General features: G+C 43.9%; 1 protein-coding gene across 1 annotated transcript in view; it reads left to right on the forward strand.

Annotated features, from left to right (window-relative positions):
* Positions 1–4,174: 4,174 nt before the first annotated feature.
* Positions 4,175–22,269, forward strand: part of zfhx3b (zinc finger homeobox 3b) — an 86,737-nt gene continuing 68,642 nt past the window's right edge. The window contains exons 1-3 of the mRNA XM_084541376.1: positions 4,175–6,661; positions 6,781–7,360; positions 9,692–10,188. Of these exons, the coding sequence (XP_084397502.1) occupies positions 4,187–6,661; positions 6,781–7,360; positions 9,692–10,188 (3,552 nt within the window). The 5' untranslated portion in view covers positions 4,175–4,186. The remainder of the gene's footprint in view (positions 6,662–6,780; positions 7,361–9,691; positions 10,189–22,269) is intronic.

Here is a 22,269-nt window from a genome sequence, read left to right on the forward strand (position 1 = left end):
GAGCACCCTATGTCTGCATTAGCAGAGTATTAGAGTGAATATACAATAAACAATGTTGAACATGGTTAATTGTCTGAGATGCAGTGTCAGGCATCAAAGAGAACAAGAACTACATATACCTAAAATAATTATTATGGTTTACCGTGTATAGCAGTGGTTAACAAACTTTTTTGGCTCGCACTTCTGAGACAAACTGTCTGTCTAAATGTTATCTTGACTTTGAAACGCTAAACTCAGATTATGTGAATTACTGGCACTGTTTATTATTTCATAGTACTAACAAAGAAGAATGAGTAATAAACGCTAGTTTTGGAAGGGAACACACAATACAGTAGAGAAAGTGCAGTGTAGTGTAAATTCTCTCACTGTAAGAGCACATTGGTAACACCAGAATTTACTAAGCTATGTCAGGCATTAAAGTGGACTTATGTCAAAGGGTGCAATGCATGCATGTCTTTATTGGTGATTAATAGGAACAAACCTAGGAGATAAACCCAGGCCTCACTCCGCCTGAGGACTACAATGGTTCCCCCATCAATGAGCATGTCCCTAGTGCAACATCAAAAGCCTTCCCCTGCTTTATCAATAAGAATCCTTCCTTCCCACATCTTCCTGTAACTTGCTTAGCGTTCACGCCATTGATTTTCCAATAAGCGCCCCTTACCCTGCGGTGGCTGCCCAGGCTCTGTGATGGCTCAGAGACCAGACACAGACAAGCAGCATCACTGAGAAACAATTGAAAATCAGATCTAGTGTATTGTTAACGGTCCTGTAGGCATATTAAGAAACTGTGTTTTTCCATTTTAAAGTGGTATTCTCTCACTGCTTATGTTTATGTGGATAGGAGTAAGGGCCAGGGCTGCATTCAGCGGTATTCAGTGTTTGGACTGAGACGGAGTTAATTCCCTCAGGAAACCCTGGAGAGCAGGTTCCTCTGAAGGCAAGGCCAGGCCTTCAGGCAGGTGATCAGGCATGCTTATAATCAGATGGTTCCTTAGCCTTTAATTCCTCCCTCAGTTGGCTGGTAAATCCCACCTAATGAAAGGAGCCATAATTTAAAACTTATCTTATTCTGGATCCCTACCAAATGACATCCAGACCTATTCTCTGACATTGTTCATTAGAACCAAAACCTTTTCACAAGGTTCAACCTTATCTGCTTTGTGGTTGGGACAGGGTGGGGTATGTTTTTTTTTTTTGTTTTTTTTTCTTTTTCTTTTTTCTGCAAGAGTAGAGGAAAGAGAGTAAGTAGACCCTGGCACAAAGTCTTTGAAGGCAGGTGGCAGCAGAGGGTGAGCGCTATAGTCAGGATCTGTGCATCGGCATGCTGTCCCTCAGATCAACTCAGGAATCCAGCCTTTTCTTCTCCATGATTATCTCTTATTGTCAGCTAAGGCTTGTTTTGGCTGCACACTGCCTGCTTATTGTCAACTCAGTGGGCCCACATTCAGAACCAAAATACTACACAAGGCTAGAGGCCATGACAGAATAACTTATTGTAGTGCCAGTGTGCAGAAGAATTTTTTTCTTTTCTACATTTTACAGTATATAACCATACATAATAACTCTACCAGTAGTAGTCACCTTTAGTAGGCCGCTTTATCATTTTGATTTGTGGTTATTAACACAGTCAGCATACAGAGACACCGGCCTCCTCCACTTCCCCTCAGCTTCGACCGCGTCTCTTTGTCTGTCTCCCGGACTTGTTTAGTGCCTCCCAGAGATTAAAGCTTTTCCTGCTTTAAACAGGTGTCACTGAGCCAGGCAGACCTCCAAGAGACAAACAGCGTTATATCAGTTGGCCCATCTGCGACTTTCCGACTCCAGACAATCCCATTGCTCATCAGTAACCACCGCAGGTTATTGAATTACACCATCTTGATTTTAAAGGACAATCCTGTTTTCTGTAAGCAGTGGACACACCAAGCTGGCTCAGAGCTCCAGCACTGATCAAGAGTCATCGTGTTATCCTGTCTACTGCTAATTGCTTGAGGTATCTTCAAGCAGTAATGGGAATTGATGGGTACATAGCTTCAGTACAGTACACTGTACTCACCTTGTTGTTCAGACTCATCAAGGCAAAGAGGACAGAACTTTAGAGGTCATCGTTAACCAGCAATCTTAACTACTAGTTGTGCATGTAGGCCCAGTGTTCCCAGGCCTGGTTGAGACAGGCAGTGGAATCTGGAGGAGGGGCGGATAGATTATAGGAACAAAGTGTGAAACACTCCATGTTCAGACAAGACATATGGAGATGTTTTCCTCAGAGACAGTTCACATTTTCTGCTTTTTTTTTTTCATTTCATTTTGTTCAGTTTATCCATGTGCTTTTAGTTTGAAGAATCACTGTCTGTTTGACATGTGGCATATTTTTTTTCTTGCATTAGTCTCGCTGCCCTCAGTCCATTTGTGTGAAATGGCTGTTGAGCTCATAGCCTCTTATTAATGGAGCAGATAATAAATACAGACCAGTAGGGCTGGTATCCCCTCACTCAATATGGCAGCCATCTCTAAATCATGTCTATCTGTATAAAGCAATCTTGTTAATAAGCCAGCCAGTCTAATATCTTTAATTTTATATGCAAAGTAATTCAGAGGCCATCATGGTTAGTTTCTGTAGCAACAAAACTAGCAGGTGGACCATACTAGAAAATGTGTGTGTACATGTGTAAATTCTTTAACCAAAGCCATCGCTTTATCATAATGCTTCTTTCTTTATTGTTATGTAGACCACAATTTGCAGTTCTAGCCTGTTATTTTTTTTTTATTCTGGGGCCCAGAGGAAAAAAGCACATTTTAAAAATTGGAGTCCATTATATTTGTAGCTTGAGTGCATATAGGCTGGAGAGGTCTCAGGTATGTTGTGTGGGAGGCAAGCTTCATCAGACATTCATGAAGAGCCAGACAGACATTATCAATCTCTCCTTTCCCTCAGTGGTTAATATGTTAGGGTGTGGGGGTAGACTCCATTCTGATCACAGCTGAAATTTGCATCCCTAAGTAAATAAGTAAATAAATCAAGTGCAAGCACTGAATGTGCTAATCAACTGGGACATGGCAGCGAGCTTGGTGCCGGGAAACTTTACTCATGTAATATTCAGGACTAGTGGGTTAAAGGGCAGCCCAGAGTTATTGGTTTCAGCCCGATTGCCCCCTTTAATCAATGTTGGCTGCATCCCTTTAATAAAATTATTAGCTCAGCAGTATCTTGCGCTATCATTTTATCTCTTCTGCGCTCTAAATTGCAGCCTGTGTAGGGCCTCTCAGATGCTCGGGGCATGGCCAGCTCCCGAAAGCTCAGCTCCCATTTATTATTTCAGAGGCGGAGGATGGCTGAAGTGTTTGAAACCAGGCTAAGCGTAGAGGTTATTGGATGCAAGATCTAAACACAGCTGCAGTGAAGTCTCAACCGTGCTTATGTATTTTGGGCTCACAGAAAGTACTGCCTTTTATTGCTCATCTTAGGATTCAGACATATCTATCTCAATAATGCACATTTATTATATGTGCACAACTCAAGATGGAGCTACAATGGTGATATTTTTTTAAAATGGCTCTTTAGAGGCAGTTTTCCCCTTTCCTTCTAGTTATGTAAATGTACAATGTGCTGATGGGTGGCTTCTCGGTGTCTAATTATCTCACAAGGAATCTATTTGATCCATTAAGTTAGTCTGTTGCTCCTTTTTTTCCTGACTGCAAGTTAATTAAAAACGGATGTAGGATTTGCAGAATATAAGATTAGGGGTGTTGTTTGGAAGGTGAAGATAAAAGATGGTACCTTTGTGATATGGCAGGAAGATGAATCATGGACGGCTTATTAGTGCTTGTCTCAGGTATTGTGTTTAAGTGCCTAATCTAGCGTAATGAGGATGGTGTCATTTTTCCAATTATATCTCAGACTTTTGTCTCTCATCCAGTGTGCCATACATTTGATGTTCTTTTAAGCCTCCTATATATATATATAGTCTTCATCTCATATTTTCTATGTCTGATATTTCCTTAATAGGCACAGTTTTAATGTTTTGGAAAATATATTTCCAGCATTGTCATGGTATATGATGAGTTGCGTTTGTTGTTCTTGTGTGCCTACATTAAATAAATCTCAAATACAACACTAACCTATTATTCCAACATTTCTGTGTCTCTGCAGGCCTGGATGCGATGAACGCCTCATGTAGGCATCAGCATGGACAGCTGTGAGTCTCCCGTGGTTTCTGGGACAGACGATGGGCTCGGCTCCTCCCAGCAGCAGCAACCACCACAGCCCTGGAACGATCACTCTAGCTCACAGGTCTCTTGCACCAACCAGGCTCCTTCCCTGGACCCCCTGTCTCTCACTGCTCCCTACCCTTCTCAACCCCAAAACTCCATTGCACCTCATGACGGGGTGAGAGAACTACAGTCCCAGCAGCCAAAACAGACATCACCCCAGGCCCAACGTGACAGCTCTGCCACAAGCCAGCTGCATCCTAGAGGAGAGGGTCTTGAGGAAGAAGAGCAAGAAGGAGTGAGCTGTGGAGAAGAGGAAGAATCTGAGGACTTGGATGAAATGGAGATAGACAGCTGTTTTCCGAGTCTTCAACACTTCCCTGGGGTGCCAATAGCTTCAGGCGGAGGGGGTATGCCCACTCTTCTACGACATCAGCCCACACAACAGCAGGGACCACCTGAGAGCGGGAGTGAGGAAGGCGATGAGGAAGAGGAAGAGGAGAGCAGTGATGTGGAGAATCTGGCTGGAGAGATAGTCTACCAGCCAGATGGCTCAGCCTACATCGTGGAGAGTCTCAGTCAGTTGATCCAAAGTAGTGGAGGCATGGTACCCGGCCTGCTTCCCACAAACTCTCTCACGAGTGGGGGGAAACCAGGGGAACCTGCTGGGACTTCCTCTTCGGTGTACCCACAGATCATCAACACGTTCCACATAGCCTCGTCCTTTGGGAAGTGGTTTGGCAATTCAGACCAAGGTTTTCCCAATACCTCAACAATGGCAGGTCTCAGCCCTGTCCTGCACAGTTTCCGTGTCTTCGATGTGCGGCACAAAAGCAACAAGGATTACCTGAACAGCGATGGGTCTGCCAAGAAGTCCTGTGTATCCAAAGATGTTCCTAACAATGTGGATTTCTCCAAATTCGATGGGCTAGCCCTGTATGGCAAGGGTAAGCCCATTCTCATGTGTTTTCTCTGCAAGCTGTCCTTTGGCTATGCCCGTTCCTTTGCCACTCACGCTGTCCATGATCACCGCATGACACTGAGTGAGGACGAGCGGCGGCTGCTAGGGGACAAGCATGCATCTGCCATTATCCAGGGCATTGGGAAGGACAAAGAGCCCCTCATTAGTTTCCTGGAACCAAAAAATAAGAGCACCCCTCTGCCTCCTACCCTGCTCCCCATTAACTCTGGACAGAGCTTCTATGGCACATTTAGTGGTGTCCATCTGGAGCCTGGAAATAGCAGCGGGGGCAGTGAGACCCTCTTAAACAAAGACTCTGACTCTGGCCTCCAGCAACAGCAGCAGCAACAAACCCCACTAGGCTCCGTCCTCTCTCTTGGAGGGTTGAGCATTCCCAAAGCATCCACTCTTACCTCATCCCCAGGCTCTGCCAAAGACTCCAGTGCCCTGCCCAAACAGGGAGGGAGAACAGAGGAGCCTTCTGGGAAAGAGTTGGCATGTAAGGATGAGGATGGGAGCGATGAAAGACATGAAACCAAGGCACATCTATCTAGCCAGATGGGGGGCTCTGAAGAAGAGGAGGAGTTGTTATTAGGGGAGGATGAAGATGAGGTGGAGGCAGAAAGCACTGCAGTGGCCTGTGGTGGTACCAGTAGCAGCGGCGGGGGTGAAGTGGGGGAACCAGCTGTCTCAAACCAAAGCATTTCAAAATCTCCTTTATTAATGCCTAGTAGCACTCTCCAGCCTTCTGCCTGCACCTCTGCAGTCAGTTCCACACTCAACAGCAAAGCCCTTGCTTCCATTTCCTCCTCTGTCAAGGAAGAGGGTTCAGCTGCAGATGGTGGGGGGAGGACCTCAGAGCTCCCTCTGAGCTTTAACTGCCAGGGACCCACTGTTCCCATGGCAATGGCGGCAGCCGCCGTCAGAAGGAGCGAGGATGACACTGCTGGCACTTCTTCCTCGCCTCTGTCCTCCAATGCTGCTGCTGATGAAAGTGCCAATCGAGATAGTGCCACAGCTCCAGAACCAAATGATTGCCAGGCAGAGGGAGAGGAGGAAAACGGAGCCCTTCTGCATCATCACCACATGCACCACCATCATCATCACCTCCTCACTTCATCTCATGGCCACTCCCACCCCCTTCCAGGGGGTTCCTGTGACATAACAGGAATGGGCGAGTGTTCGCAGAACCATGGGCATGGTGGCGGCGGAGGAAGTGGGGTAGAATGCCCTAAATGTGACACCATTCTAGGTTCCTCACGCTCTTTGGGTGGTCATATGACCATGATGCATTCACGCAACTCATGCAAGACACTTAAGTGTCCCAAATGCAACTGGCATTATAAGTACCAGCAGACGTTGGAGGCCCACATGAAAGAGAAGCACCCAGACTCTGGAGGCTCTTGTGCGTATTGCAGCAGTGGTCAGAGTCACCCTCGCTTAGCTCGTGGAGAAAGCTATACCTGTGGATACAAGCCCTTCCGGTGTGAGGTATGTAGTAAACAAATGAACTACAGTTAAATTTTTTAAGTGATTTCCTGATTTAAGTTTGTTGAAGATGTAAACTGATATTTAAATGCATGTCCATATGTCCATGTTATATTCCCTAGGTATGTAACTACTCCACCACCACAAAGGGCAACCTAAGCATCCACATGCAGTCGGATAAGCATCTGAACAACATGCAGACACTGCAGAATGGAGGCTCAATTGGCTCTGCGCAGGAGCAGGTATTTGGACATACCCCAGGAGGTGTGGTGGCCGTCCCGTCAGTGACACAGGCCAGTAGCCATCACCCTCCCCACCACCATCCTACACAGTCCTCTACCCATATGTCTGGACCGTGTGGGGCCCCCTCCCCTACCAAGCCGAAGAGCAAACCTACTTGGCGGTGTGAGGTGTGTGACTACGAGACCAATGTGGCACGGAACCTGCGTATCCACATGACCAGTGAGAAGCACATGCACAACATGATGCTACTCCAGCAGAATGTGACTCAAATGCAGCATGGACGACTTGGATTGGGAGCCATGCCTTCACCCTCTGAGGCTGAACTCTACCAATATTACCTGACCCAGAACATGAGCCTTCCACCAGGCCTCAAGATAGACCCAGCTGGAGCTGAGGCCCAGTTCTTGATGGGGAGCTTTCACCTGGATCCCAACATGGCTGCCCTGGCCCCTGCACTTGGTGAGTTTTGTTTTGCCTCTCTTCCTCTCAGGAAGGCCCCTTGTTTCTAACAACATCACAAGGCAAAGTTTTATATATTTTTTTTTATCAACGTTTCCCCTATTTGCTGCTTTGTATACTAACTACAGTATATCGCCGCTCTGTAGTTTTCATGCCTTTGAATGATGTGCTTTGCTGAATAATTTAATTACACATCTTTAGCTTATAAAGTGCCATGTGCCACATCGAACCCCTGAGAGGAAAATAATTAGTCAAATATGTAATTTGACAGATTTTCTGAAGTTAGGTTTTTGATGCCTATAAAATGTGAGTTAGAGGAGCAAACATCTATGTACTCTGCTTGCCCTTCCTGCAGGCAGCCAACCTCCTCTTTGTTATGTCAGTATTCCCAGACTGCTGCTAAACTTCACCACTGGAGTTCTCCATTTTTTTCCAACTTTGTAATTGCAGCTGTAAATTTTATCTTGGTCAAAGAAGGGAGGTTGGAAGGCTCAGCAAGGGTAATTCAGAAGCATAGTGAAGCATTTGGAGGACCAGTTACAACCACACAGTTTGTACAGACTTGTCTCCAGCTGTCACCAGTTTGAAGACACAAACAAGAATTGATTGCTGTGACTAATTCTTTTCCCCACTTCTGCCATCTGGTTCATGTTTCTCGGAGGTGATTTGTAATAAGCATATTACAAGGGAGGCAATGATTACACAGTCTGGGCCTATAAACTGCAGTGGCGTTATCCTTGGTCACACCTTGAAGAACTCTTAAAGCCATCATACACAGATACTCTAATATTAATTTTACAGTATAATATAGGCTCAGTAAACCTCTTAAGATCTCAGACCAAACAGCTACAGTGAGAGGTGCACTTTTCTGCACTCACTACAGATCTTTGAGTGTTTTGCTCTAAAGATATTTAACAAATTTTGACCTCACGTGATTTCATTGTAATCCTCATTCCCAAGACTGTTGCTGCTCTAATGAAAGGACATAATGAGATGAAGAGCAAGAGACTTAAAGGGGAGATGTGACTTTTAGCTATTGCACGATTTTGTTGTCTAACTTACACCGTGATGAAAGCCAAGGAACTCTTTATCTAATTCTTACATCTGAAAAGAGAACAGCAAAAATTGTCCTGTGTAAAGATTGAAACCGGCAATCTATCATTGTGTAAATGTGGACAGAGTGGCATGGATAACCTCACAATATAATGGGTTCTATTTAATATAGGTTAAGTGAAAACAAGTGCAAAGTCTAATGATATACAACCAGAATTTAGTATGGCCCACATCCAACCATATGGTAAATCACTGAATCTGCATAGTAATGAGAGCTGGGTCATAGGTAAGGTGCACAAAATGCGCTGTTACAGTGAGTGGGCATGTGTGTGTTTATATGAGTGAGCTTGAGGAGGCATGACAGGTTGGGTCTGCAAGTGATTTCAGGGGGCTTCGCAAAGATCTCCCTCTCCTAGCTATAAAAACTCAGGTAATGAAGAAAAGTCCAAGAACGGGCCGCATACTGCAGCAATAAATAAAAAAGAGAGCTGCTGGAATTAATTTAGTGTAAAGCCAGCCGGGGTCAAGCCTCCGTGCTCAGTCTGGGCAGTGAAAGATTAAAGATCAGCAAGTAAAGGCAAAAACGCCGACTCTTACCTCATTTTTTTAGCATTCATTTTTTATGTTCATTCCCAGACCGTATAGACATCAGTGATGTGGTTTGTGTCAAAGGATATGTGCCTGCAGTGTTTTTTTCCCTCTCCTCTCCGGTACCAAACAGACTAAATCTTTTAGGTGTCCATATTGATTGAGAGCCTAATCTATTTATATATGATTCTGTGAACAATGGCAATGAGTTTGATTTACTGTAATATGGGGTTGGAAACTCCTTAGTTCTTCAGTAGTTTTAAAAAAATAAAATAAATACTACGTTTCTGTGGACCTCATGGCCTCTGGAGTTGATTTGCAGACAGGCCATGGAGGTGCATTAGCCCAGACAGGGAGATGTGTATGTTCATTCTTTGGCAGCGTGAGTTTTTTTGTCCTGATCAAAAAGTCCAGGCTCTCTTCTTTCTCAGGCAAGCAAGGACAGCTATCGACCTGGAATGAAGAGTCTCATGCAACATCATACTAAAAGACCTGGTTTTTCTAAGCTGAAGGTCTTTTCCTTACTTGAAACGTTATTCATGATGAGAGTGGCACAAACTATAACCTTAGTTATTAGCTAAATTACTGAGGGATACATGTAATAATAACTGTTTATATGCAACCATTGAAATCCACCTCTGTACCTTTTCCTCTTTCTTTCTGTCTGTCGTCTTGTTCCCTGCGTACTAGTAGGTGGGGAAATCCCTATGGATGTGCGGCTGGGCGGTGGGCAGTTGGTGTCTGAAGAACTGATGACCCTGGGAGAAAGTCTATCACAAACTACAGATCCCTCCCTCAAGCTCTTTCAGTGTGCTGTGTGCAACCGCTTCACCACTGACAACCTGGATGTGCTTGGCATGCATATGGGAGCTGAACGCAGCCTACCAGAGGAGGAGTGGCGTGCTGTGGTGGGAGATTCTCATCAGTGCAAGTTGTGCCACTACACCACTCAGCTCAAGGCCAACTTCCAGCTGCACTGTAAAACAGACAAGCATGTGCAAAAGTACCAGCTTGTGGCCCACATCAAAGAAGGGGGCAAAGGCAATGAATGGCGCCTGAAATGTGTGGCCATAGGTAATCCGGTGCACCTGAAGTGCAATGCCTGCGACTACTACACTAACAGCCTGGAGAAGCTGAGGATGCACACTGTCAATTCCCGCCACGAGGCTAGCCTCAAACTATACAAGGTTGGTGGCCCTCACGTTTCTTTATCACACCTATCACTCAGTCTTGTCTTAACAGTGTGTCACAATTTGAATACTATTAATTATTATAAACATAAATTGGGCGTCGGAGCGTGTAAGTTTCTAAGATGTCAGTAGCAGATGCATTTACAAGCAAAAGTCAGAACATTTTGGGCAACACAAAAACCAGCCTGCAGTGTATTAATGCTATCAGTATTACTGCACTGTTAGAGGTGTCATGACTGGACCAGGAGAACAAGTTTTAGATTTGTCAGTGTTCATGGCCTCTGATAAGGAGCTCTGGCGCTTAAACGAGCTGTGCAAAAATGGTAAAATCTTTAATCATCTTCTTGCTAACACATTACACAATAAATGCATTGAAGTGCTGCCCACAAAACTGCCCTCCCAAGGCATGAATGATAGCCTTGTTGTGTAACTGTGGCCGTCCGAGTAGTCATATGGAAGTGGGGCCACACTGCTGCCATGAAAAGAACATGGCAGGCGAAGCTGGTTTGGAAGCTTAGGGCTGAATCAGTTGGAGACGAATGAAGAAGTGTTAGGAGACAGAGGTTTGGTGCTAATACTCCTCGGAGCGGGAAAGGCTGAATTGTTCTCGACAGCCGTATTGATTTTTGCTGGACTTGGAGCTTCACCTTCTCCTCTAATCATTCCATAATAGCCAGTGGATGAACACTCTCCGAACAAATGGCCATAAATCTAACAGGCCTGATTCCACTTAGGTACCTATCCTGTGTGTCTGCGGCTTTGGCCACTTTGCGCTTAACCCAAACTGGCATAGTTGCACATGCACACGGAACAGAACACATACAAACGCCGACAACACATGCGTGCTGTATCATGCACTGCACACAGATAATCTTGCATACAACGCGTCATTGTTTAGTGTCTAGTAGTAGATGGTGCTTTTATTTATAAGAAGTTCACTCCAGTATCCAGTGTTTGATTCCTAAAAAGTAAACTAAAGGATCTATTTAAGCAACTGTATTACTCAACACTTGTGGCCTCTTTTGCAGACAAGCTATTAAAAGCCATGAGAAAAATGTGCTGCTTCCAGCATAGTGTTTTCATCACATAAAAAAACTTAGGTGAAGTGGTCAATTTAAGCCCCCTCAAATATCCCAACTATTTGAAATTGATCCAGCTTTATGAATGGTTTCTCCAAGCCGCTGGCATGACTGACATACTTTCTGTCCACAGGGTTTTTGTATCGAAATACCAGTAAAATGGAGAAATCAGTTTTCAGTGTTTTTATAAAGGGACAGGTGTGATCCAGTGCTCTTACTACTAAAGAAGACATGGGGGATCAGGAGGTGATTGGTTCGTTAGTCTGTTAGTAGCACCCAGACAAGAGTGAGGATCATCGAGTATTTTCAGATGCATGTGGTATTTATAGATCCATACAATCCTCCTCTCTTGGTCTTAACTGCTGGACTTACTGGCCCATGTTCCAATGAGAGTCTCAAAACAGACAGGATGTGTCACGTTCTCTCTTGTTCTCACACCTTGGAAAAGAGGAACTAGTTTTGTCTTGCAGAAGAGGGTAGAATTTATATTCCATTATCTTAGTTCTTTCTACTTTAGCATGTGCCCAAAAGGCAAAAGCAAAACATTTTGTTCCTACCCTTCCTCTTTTTCTGTGCAAGATTTTAGGAGAGAAGAGACGTATGTCATACTGCTTTCCGGGCTGTGGGGGATTAAATATGTACAACACATCCAGGCATGATCATTTTTTATGACTTAAGCCTCTTAAGATGGCTCCATATTTCTTAAAACCAATTGATCTTCCGACTAAGAGTGTGCATTTGTCCAGAAATTACCTGCTCTCCCAACCAAAGAACACTGTGGTTCTTATAAGCTCTTCTCATCCCAGACACTACTCAAAAACAGAGATGTTCACAAGTCGACAAGGATTATTACAGTATGTTCTGTCTCACCAGTGTAATTAGCGGACAGCAAGTACATGTCTGTGAGGCCTTTTGGCTTCACTGGCTCCCTACTTGACAATGTCACAGTTTTCTTGCTATGTTAGATTTACTGTCCTGGTAGGAATACTGACAGACAGAAACCCACAGAGCTCCACAAGCCTGTAAACCCCACTTGGTGTATTTTGCATGGACGAAAAAAGGAAAATCACCCTTCATTTATTCCTCCCCAAAGAAATCTGATGCAAATGGCACCATTTCTAACCTTTTTGGGGAGAAAATAAATCATCAAGTCAGCATAAACAGGCTGTAAGATGTGGGAGATGCTTGGGACACTTCACCCAAATCAAACTGGTTTGCATTAAACAGGGCCTTTGTGTGCACAGCTCCATATAAATTGGAGCCTGTAATTACTGGAATTAAAAAGGAAGGTTTAAACTGAGGGCTATGCTGGATGGGATAATTTGAGAGTCTGTGGTATGCGGCCCATATTAGGGCTTTCTAAAAATATCACCCCCACCACCCCATGTATTGGAATGTTCCAAAAGACCACAGAACGATCCAGCAAGTCATCCTGCCCACTGGACCACCACACAGTGGGGGGTGATGCTGTCTTCCCCTGTGTACTGTGTTCTCAGTTGAGACACCCATTCCCTAGTGCTGTGAAGCGAACTTTCACCTTCTCTTTTTCACATGGACCACGGGGATTTTAAGTGGCTCCGATGGTAACTTGATGGTCACCCATCTGCTTTTAGAATGGTCAGTCCTAAACACAAACACATGAGCTCTGTTGCAGTGCAGAGCCACTGCTGGCTCGTGAAATATGTTTTTGAGAATATTGAGCGTCTCTTTTCTTTATATTTGAAAGAAATATACATAATACTGCCTTTGCGTTTGCTGTAGCGCGCACACACATACACACACACACACACACACACACACACACACACACACACACACACACACACACACACACATACACATATATATGCATAAACACTATAACCATTACACTTAACCCCAACAGTATGCCTGAAAGCTTGGCTATGTGTGGAGTGTTGAGGTGAGAGACTTATCCAGCTCTCAGGCCCTGGCTGCTCTGGCCAGACAGAATGGGTGGGGCCTAGCCGGGCCCAGCCACAGGCCTCAGCTTCCAGTCAAGGGTTGGGGGAAAGGGGAGGAGCATAGGGGGGTTAGCTGGCTACCTTCCTTGTCTCGGGGGCCGGTGCAATCGGCGGTAATTGAGATTGATTGGATGTTATTTTTCCTCTTGCAAATGTAGTCCATTAGCTTGGCACATGCATAATCAGTTTAGAGCGCAGTTAGCCGAATGTAATCATGTTCCTCGGTGTCTGCTAGCACAAAATCCACTCCAGATGCCGCTTGGCCATGGAAAGACAGGGAGAAAGTGCCGTCACTATCAGATGGGGAATCTTTAACCAAGAAAGTCCTAACATCCTTTCCCCTGTCCTGGTCCTGCTCTACTGAGCACACACAAATGTGAAAATGTTCACCTCCCTCTCTCTGCCTTACACACCCAGCCCCATCCACAGTCCGTTCATTAACTTTAAGATCATATGTTCTTCCCATTAACAAACACAGTACCTTGGTATCTTGGGTAGTGCCACTGCTCTTATCTTACCCCTCGGTGCAATCCAAAAGAACCACTGAACACCAAGGAAAGAAAATATCCACACTTGGCAATAATCACAATGAAATACAATTGAACAAAAGAGGCAATAATGAAGGGATTAGTGGTTACATTAAATGTCATTAAGGTGTGTCACTGATGATCCTACTTGGCAGAAACACTGGCTTCTCAGACTTAGGAATGCAAGCCATGATAACTTCTCCTCACTAATGACAAGAACTACAAGGATCGACTCTGGACTTCTTGGACTGTACCGTAGAATGTAGTTTCAGAGCAGATATCAGTATTAAAGTGTATTTTGGACTCAGTCAGGAGATCATGTCATGGTATGGCTGATCGATGTCCTGGGTGAGTTTTCAGATTTTATTCATTATTATGTTTGCTGCTATGACGGACTTGGCATGTCCATCTTAAAATTTTCCACCAATCTCCTAAACTTTTCTTGGCTTCATATTATTTGCTTGGCGGTCTGTAGTGTGGGTAGGCAAATGTGCTCAAATTGTCGCTCTGGCCCCCGTCAAGACAGAAATTACAGCAGGTAGTGTGAGATGTCCACAAAGTGATGTCTAGTGGGCGCCTCGCCTTACCCACTCACACAACAGACATTTCTTAGTGGAGGAGGGGTAAGAGGAGGATGGAGAGACAGACAGGAGAGAAGGGATGGGGGGGCGACAGGAGGGTAGGAAGGATAGATACTCTGCTAATTATCATGGCTAGCCTATGATTGTTCAGTAATAGTGCTCAGTGGGAAAGGTTGCAGCAGTTCCAGGAAGAGCTGAGCTCTGATTTACTGGTACTACCGCTCTAATAAAGCGCTTGCTGCACATCCTGGGAGACAGCCCATTCTCTCCTTTCACATGCAGAAGAGTGTGAATGCACACACAAACAGACAGACTGACAGGCGCACACACACTCACACAGCAATTCTTAAATGCCGTAGGGCTCATGAAAAATATCATTTTAATTGCTCATAGAGAATTATTTCAAACATGTGGTGGCTGTTGTCCCTGTAGCCCTTCTTCTGTCGGCGAAGAACCCCATCCAGAACCCCATTTACCCTCTTTTGTGTGAGTAGTCACCTGCAGGGTGTTGAACTGGAGCATCGTACCTTAGACAAATCTCAGTTACTCAGTAGTGGGAGGAACAAGCAAGAGGTGGCACACAATAGAGAATCAGGGTGGGTTGGAGAGAGCGGCTGTCAGGCAAGTAAGGGGGGCTAGTAGGGCTTAGTGTTTGGCAGTGCGCAAGAATTTCACAACTCCTCTAGCTCCCACCCCTTGAGAAGGCCGAGGAAAGGGTCGGGCTTTGACCCGTGGCACAGCTGTTGCTGCTGGTGGTGTTGATTGTAGAGGCAAAGGGCCCTACTGTGGGTGCTGCTGTAACTTACAAAGTGACAGTGAATGAAAGCGAAGCAGAGGAAACAGAAAGCTGTTTAGAGGGAGGGGGGGCTTAGGACTGGTCTTTCACCTTCTCCCAGCTTTTTTTCAGTGGCTTTTTACCACAATTCCCAGAGTTAAGAGCCTAGTGCATTATAGACCAGGTTCTCTGTCCTGGATCTGTGGTAAAGATAGAGATGCATTTTGTGTTCTATGACAGAGAGCCTCAAGAGGATCAGAGTCCTTATAGAGATGATTTGTTACATTGCGAGTTGGAAATGCTGCGTCATTATATGAAGGATTTTTTTGTTTTTGTTTTTGAACAACAACATCGGTGCTCATTCCTCCTGATGTGCAAGGAAGCTGGTGATTCTGTTATCCTCAGTGATTGTCAGAATAGACGGATTGTCGTTTGAGGAAGAAAAAGGAATAGGATGAAAGGGTGAATCAGTTTTTGTGACCGGGTTCATCACCGTTCAAGTTAGAGATAAGCTCCATTTGAAGTGGGCGATATCACTATAGGCAATAATGTATGGTGTAGGGTTCTCGGACAATAAATCATTTTTAAATGATAATCCATACATTTATGTTTTTCTTTTTTTCCCAGTTTAAAATTAATTACATTTAATTCAACCCTGCTTGAAAACTAAACATGTTCCTCAGCTAAATCCACTTCCTTCACCTCCACATCCTCTTAATGTTTACTTTTAGTCTTTTTAGAATTTCCTTGCTCCTCACTGAGGAGCAAATTACTCTTAACAACATTATAAACATACTGATTTGCTTATTCAGTCAACAGGCCTAGCTCTCATAACAAAGGACACATATGAAGCTTTCCAGGCTTAAGCTTGTCTTCTTTTATAATTATAACAAACATTTAAGTTCTTCCCTTTTAGTGATTTTAGGAGCGACGTTATTGAGAGGACAATTACATGTTGGAGAAACTTCTTCCTCCACCAGTCAGAGTGTATCTCTATCTAATCTTGTGCTCTGGCTCTGCCTTCTATCTTGTAAAGATGATTTTGCAGAGATATCACTCATGGGTCTGTCTTTTTACCACCCGAAAAAAGATGCAAAGATGCCAAAAAGACAGTATCAGTTTTTTTCCTTCAAAAAGACCTCTTTAAGGTTCCATGTAATCGGCTGCCACTGCAATTTCCCTGAACCTATTATGTATTTGGTAGTCAAACTGCAGTAAAATGAGTTACCATGTAGACTGACTGTCACCTCCAAATAACTAAATTACTGTACATCCTCAGATTGAAGTGACTGGTAAAGGTCATTTTCAGTTTAAAAAAAATCAGTCTAGTTACAGGGCTTATTTAATGACCATGTTAATGCCTGGATTTATTTGTGGTTGACTACAGGTTTCCACAAAACACTTACGTTAATAGTAGCACTAATGCTGATCCATATAGTAAGATGATGATGATGGTGATGATGATAAGCAGACATGTGGTTCAGAAACCAGACTTACCTGCTCCTATACATGTGATGTTATGTAAGTATTTTGAGTTTATGCAAACATATCATTTGGCTACCATGGCTTGATTGAAGTATCTCCCAGTTCATCAATACATCTAGTCGACTTTCAGCCACTGCACCTGAAAGACTAACAGTGGCAATTGGCAGGTAAATTCCGCTCTGATGAGGCCAGATGGGGGCTCTTGTGAATCTATATAGCTCCTAAGCTGAGGGGATGGAGAGAGTGAGGCAGGCAAGCTTACCGGCTCTGTACCATCAATACATCAGTGGCTTAGCCACCAGATTAATGGCCTCCGAGTGGTCAGGGCCACAAAACTACTCAGTTCTGAGGTCTGTGTTCAGTGGAGCTGTACATGAAAGTATGGCAGGGGGAGAGACAAATGAGGAGAAGGGAGGAGGTCTTGGGTACCAGGATGAGCACACAGGGACCTCTATATTGTTTGGGTTAGGCCTACAAGTCAGAGTCATGGGACAGATAAATTTCACAGAAGGATGGATATGTGCCTCTGGCTGTTGTTTCATTCCCATTTTTGTTAGTCAAAGAAAGACGCTTGACTAGCTAAATGCAATATTATAAATATATAATATATATAATATATAATATAATATATGTGTATTATAATTAAGAGAATGCGGTTCCTATAGATAACATACTGTGAATTTGACAGTTCATTGTGTGACTTGTCAGCTTTGTAGTCTTTTTAGAAAGCAGTTAGACTAAAAACCCTGCTTAAATTGCTCCTAAATACACATGGCATCTACGTCTTTTCTTTTTGTCCGTATTTGCCTTTACGGTCTTTCTCTTTTCTGATGCAATCATAACTGTTGGATTGCTGAACTTTAGCAGTGTCTCATCAGGATTTCATTTACAGTCTGTTTTCAGTGATGGGTTAGGTTTAGGGTCATGTTGCACAAAATGGGCCTCTATGCATTGGTACGTCCTCTTCACCTCTCTGTGACCACTATCGAGGCTGAAATAAAAATTAACGGTCCTCCAGTTTCCTGAGACTAGAATTTTTATTTGAACTTGTGGGACCTCAGGGGCATTTTTTATTTTGCCAAGAGAGTATAGCCATCTCTGACTGAACTTCATGGCGCTGGTTGTCCATCCATGTTTTGCCTAATTGCTTTGTGCTGGAGTCCAGGGTTAGGACTGGGAGCTGTAAATCTCTCAGTGTTATGCAGACAATGTTTTCTCCAGATGTAGAAGAAAAGATTTCATCCTTTTGTAATTAAGCGGTGCAGCCCAGGGTGTCATGCGGTTTTTATTAGGGGCTCTGGAAAAGATCATTTTGCACCTTGTTTTCTCATTATGCCTTTTATTCGCGAATACAAAAGATGGATAAAATGGAATGATGAAAACGAAAGAAGCAGCAGAGAATAGAATCCCTTGTTTAAATTATTATATGGAAATTACAAGGTAGTGATGTAAGGGGTAGAGCCGGGGAGCGGGGGTGGAGGCAAAGAAGGGGACAAAGGCATAGTTGGAACCAAATTACATAGTTCTTAGAAGAGGTTCTTTTTTAATCTGAGGAATGTTCCCAAATGTTATCATTCCCACAGGTGCCATCTCCTACGTCTGTGTTCTACTTTAAACTTCCTACTGGAATAAGAGAGGAAGGTAGTGAGCTGGGGAAAGTGATAGTAGTGAGGGAAAGAGAGAGAGAGAAAAAAGGCTTTAGGAGTTGGGGACAAGAATCCTCCTCAGCTTCTCAAGGGCACTGATACTTTATGGCCATCACATGCCTTCTTGACACACTGATACCCAGAATAGACAGAGTGGTGTTGGAAGAGAAAGAAAGTTTAACTACCGTGCCTCTAAGCCCCACCCCGACATATCATCTCTCCGCCTTACTCACCTTCACCTCACCCTGCTCCGTTTATGTGGCGCACACTGACACTTTTCTTTTACTGGTGAAAGCAGGGGAATGAAGTACAGGCTTTTGTTCAAGATACGCAGTTTCACACATTCGTGATTTAATAAAGTCCTTTTCTGTCTTGTGTTTAGTTACAGAGGCCTTTTTCCTCTGAGATCTCTTCAGAGATGTAGACAGCAAAGGAAGTCTCAAAGCCACTGAACGCTTAGACTCCCAGATCATATGCTATCATTCCCCAAAGCCAGACCCACAAACTAATTTTTTTTTTCGTATAATGTCACCACATTCAATCAACAGTGCTCCTAAAATTAAGGTCTGCTGAATAATGCAGACTTGGATTCTTCCTACACAAAGCCCATCCCTGTCACCAGATAGGAATTTCCTTAATTTATGCTTGTTAGGTTGGAATAGTCATGTTAAAATAATTTGAACCATAAGGACTGTCTGTGCAGCTGCTGTTAAAATGAGAACTCCGGGAGCCGTTAAAGTTTGGACATGAAATTGTGAGATCTGGAATGCAAATGATTATTCAAATGATCAGTGTATTAATTTGCATGCTCAAAAGCGTGAGGGACAGAGAGCATCTTAATAATTTCTGTGAAGCAAAGTATTTTATTATTTGTTGATGTTTCAGGAGTGAGGGCAAATGAATTTTACAGTTTTAAGTCTCGGTGTGACCCAAATCTCCCCTCTCCCTCTCTATCTCATAACCTAATTACCTTCATCATCATCATTATACACACACACACACTATTTTTTCTAATTTATTTACTCCCTACTCTAATCAACAGAAACACCAAGCAACCAAAAAAGTAGCATCTCCTAGTTTTGTGCAATCATCTCCTTTTGAACTTATGGAGGGATGAAATTGCAAAATGTCTGGACATTACATTGACGTGAACCATATAGGGTTATGCCTTAAGCAGCTGAAACCGGTTCAGTGAGGAGCCAAATAAAGACCGAACCCATCAGGACATGAAATTACTGTGAAAAATCTGAAAAATCTTCAGTACCTGCTGTTTGTACTCTCTTTCCATCTTCTCTTACACATCAAATGGAGCTTATCATTCAATTTTCGTCCACTTACAACCATTACTTCTTTTTTACGCGAGGCTCCGTTTCGAGTCTGCGCTGTCATTACTGACTGGTTGGGTGAAAAGGATGGGATCATTTGGTAATAGACCTTTTGGTATTTAGGATTATCTTTGATTCTTGGAGTCATCACAGTAGATCAGGAGTTTGTGACTGAGCAGGCGGTGAGGGTGTATATTGTAAAATGAGACCCGAGTCTGAAATGTCTGGATGACATAAAATAGCGGAAAGCATATGTGTTGTAAATTTATTTCTCATGATTTATCATCGAAGGACAGAGTGGCTTATACCAGAACACTAACCACAAGTGGTGCATGTAGTTAAGAGAGATCAGCCCTTACATCTGGAAGGGAGTTCAGGGCTTTTTAAATGAGAGATCCAGCATTGGAGTATTCCCAGTATTCAACTTAACTTTTAAATCATTAAACATGATGAAGCCATCTCCACAAAGTCAGAGGTTTATATACGAAAATCAAACACCATCTGCCATCTCTGATCAGAAGCAACAGCCATCAGGCCAGGGTTACCAAGGCAGAACAGGAAAAGCCATTAACTGCCAATCACTGCATCGATCGACAAGCCAGTCCACCACTACCACCCCCTCTCTGCCCCCACCCACCCCTGCCCACAGACACACACATCAGCTGTTTACTGTACAGCGGACACATGCACAGACCTAACTTTTTGTGCACTACGCAGTGGAAACATTTGATCTGCTGTGTCTCTTTCCTGCTCAAATTGCGTTATCTTTTAAATGATCTCCAGTGTAGATTGCAGGATCACCGTTCTGTTCAGTTTAGATCAGTAAACCTGATGTGTTACTTGAAGGACAGTCGAGATGCTGTTCAAAAGATATTTCTCTCTGACCGTAGGTTTGTAATCTCCTCATTACTGAAAATGCATCTCGGTAAAGTCCATTGCCCTGTCAGAATGAGAGGAGAGATTCCATTCTGCCCGATCTCCCTCCACATTTTTGGAGTGAACCCTCAGATAAAAAGGGAACTAATAGAGTCAGTGAAGGGCAAAAAGGAAAGTAGAAGATTGATTTTTTTTCCCCACTACATTTTCAACAGCGTCGCTAGAACTCTGGGTCATTAGAAGAATATTTACCTACTTCCCAATTTAATAGAGATGCTGTATATCAGAGTGATCTGGATCAGAGGTCAGGGCAGGGGGGAGCAATTAAAGCATATGGATCCAGAAGCTTGGGGCCTGTCCCATTGTGTGTGTGTGTTGAAGCCAGAAACAGATAGGTGAGTTAAAAGGGACGCGGAGGCAGTGTGTATTGAACATGGCTGTATTAATTTATTGAACTTTGTTGCTGATGAACTAGCAACGCATTAGTCAGGGGCACGAACGCATGTGTGTGTCCACACGCCTCACACATTTGTGGTGTTATTGTTGATTGTGCGAGCACACAATGCGCTCCCACTTCGCTAGTTCAGCTGGTTTTCATCATTTCTAAACCCGTGCTGAGTGATGTACGCTGTTCTTAACCGTTTTCTCTTTTATTTGTAAAAGTGGCATCTTTAGCATTACTTGGTCTTTTTGGGTCAGCCTTCTCTGGGGCCACACAATAGCCAGAGACAGAACAGATATGATGGATGTGGCCTGGGGCCTATGTGCTTGCTCTGCGTCTGCGGTGGCCTCATCCACACATCAGCCACAGGGGGAGGGAGGGAACGCAGTAGGGAGGAAGGGAGGGAAGGAGGGCAGAGATACAAACCAGACCAGCCATTTTCCTCGTTCCGCTCATAAATATTTGTGTGGCTGATTTATAAACAGTGGAGCAAGAGAAGAGATCAAAGTGAACTGTAACGCTTATATATAAAACTGGGGCTTTTTCACGACACTGCTCTACACACCACGCTCGTACCTATTAAAGACAAAGCTATATATCACAAGGTATATTGGCAAGAGTACTGAATGGCCACTCACTCTTTAGGGCTCAGGCTTCCCCCAGTTGAGAGTCTGGTTCTTACAGCGCTACCCTCCGAGCTTCTCAAACACTAGTCAAAAGCCATCAGTCTACAGTGTGTTATAGCTAAAACTCAACCTGATCTCAGCCGGTATAAACTCCCCTGAGGTCAGGGCCCCTTAGATGGATTTTAAAAGGCTGTAGTAATGCTAGGCAGCTATATTAAACATAGCAATGCAGTGAAGAGTCGCAATGTCCTGGTCATGGTAATGTAGCCTTCATCGCAGTAGACAGCTGCATGTGCTGAATCAGGCAACCAGCTGGTCGGATGCAACACAAAGGCCAAGTGGTCTATAAGGCAGAGAACTCGGGCACTATGTGTACATACAGCCTATATGGTATGCACTGGGGTAGAGTACAGACTTTGCATAACTTCATTTGTTCAAGCAATGGTAGAGACAGACCACCATCATACACTAATATATCTCCCGTCCTGGCCCTGTATCCACCCCCACCATTCAGTCTTGGCCTAGTGCAAATGTGAGGCAGCAAGGGGTGCTCTCTTCTCCCTCTGGCCCTCTCCCTGATTAATAACTCTTATAGCTGGCAGATGTAGAAGAGGGCCATGAAAATGGCTGTCCGCTGACCTCTGTGGGAGGAAGAATAGCATGGGTAATGGGATAGAAGAGAAGGCCTTTTTTTTTTCAATGGAGATTCCCCCCTTTGTCCGCTCGCTGGACAG

The sequence above is a fragment of the Chelon labrosus genome (genome assembly GCF_963514085.1).
Source record: "Chelon labrosus genome assembly, chromosome: 3".
Lineage (NCBI taxonomy): Eukaryota > Metazoa > Chordata > Actinopteri > Mugiliformes > Mugilidae > Chelon > Chelon labrosus.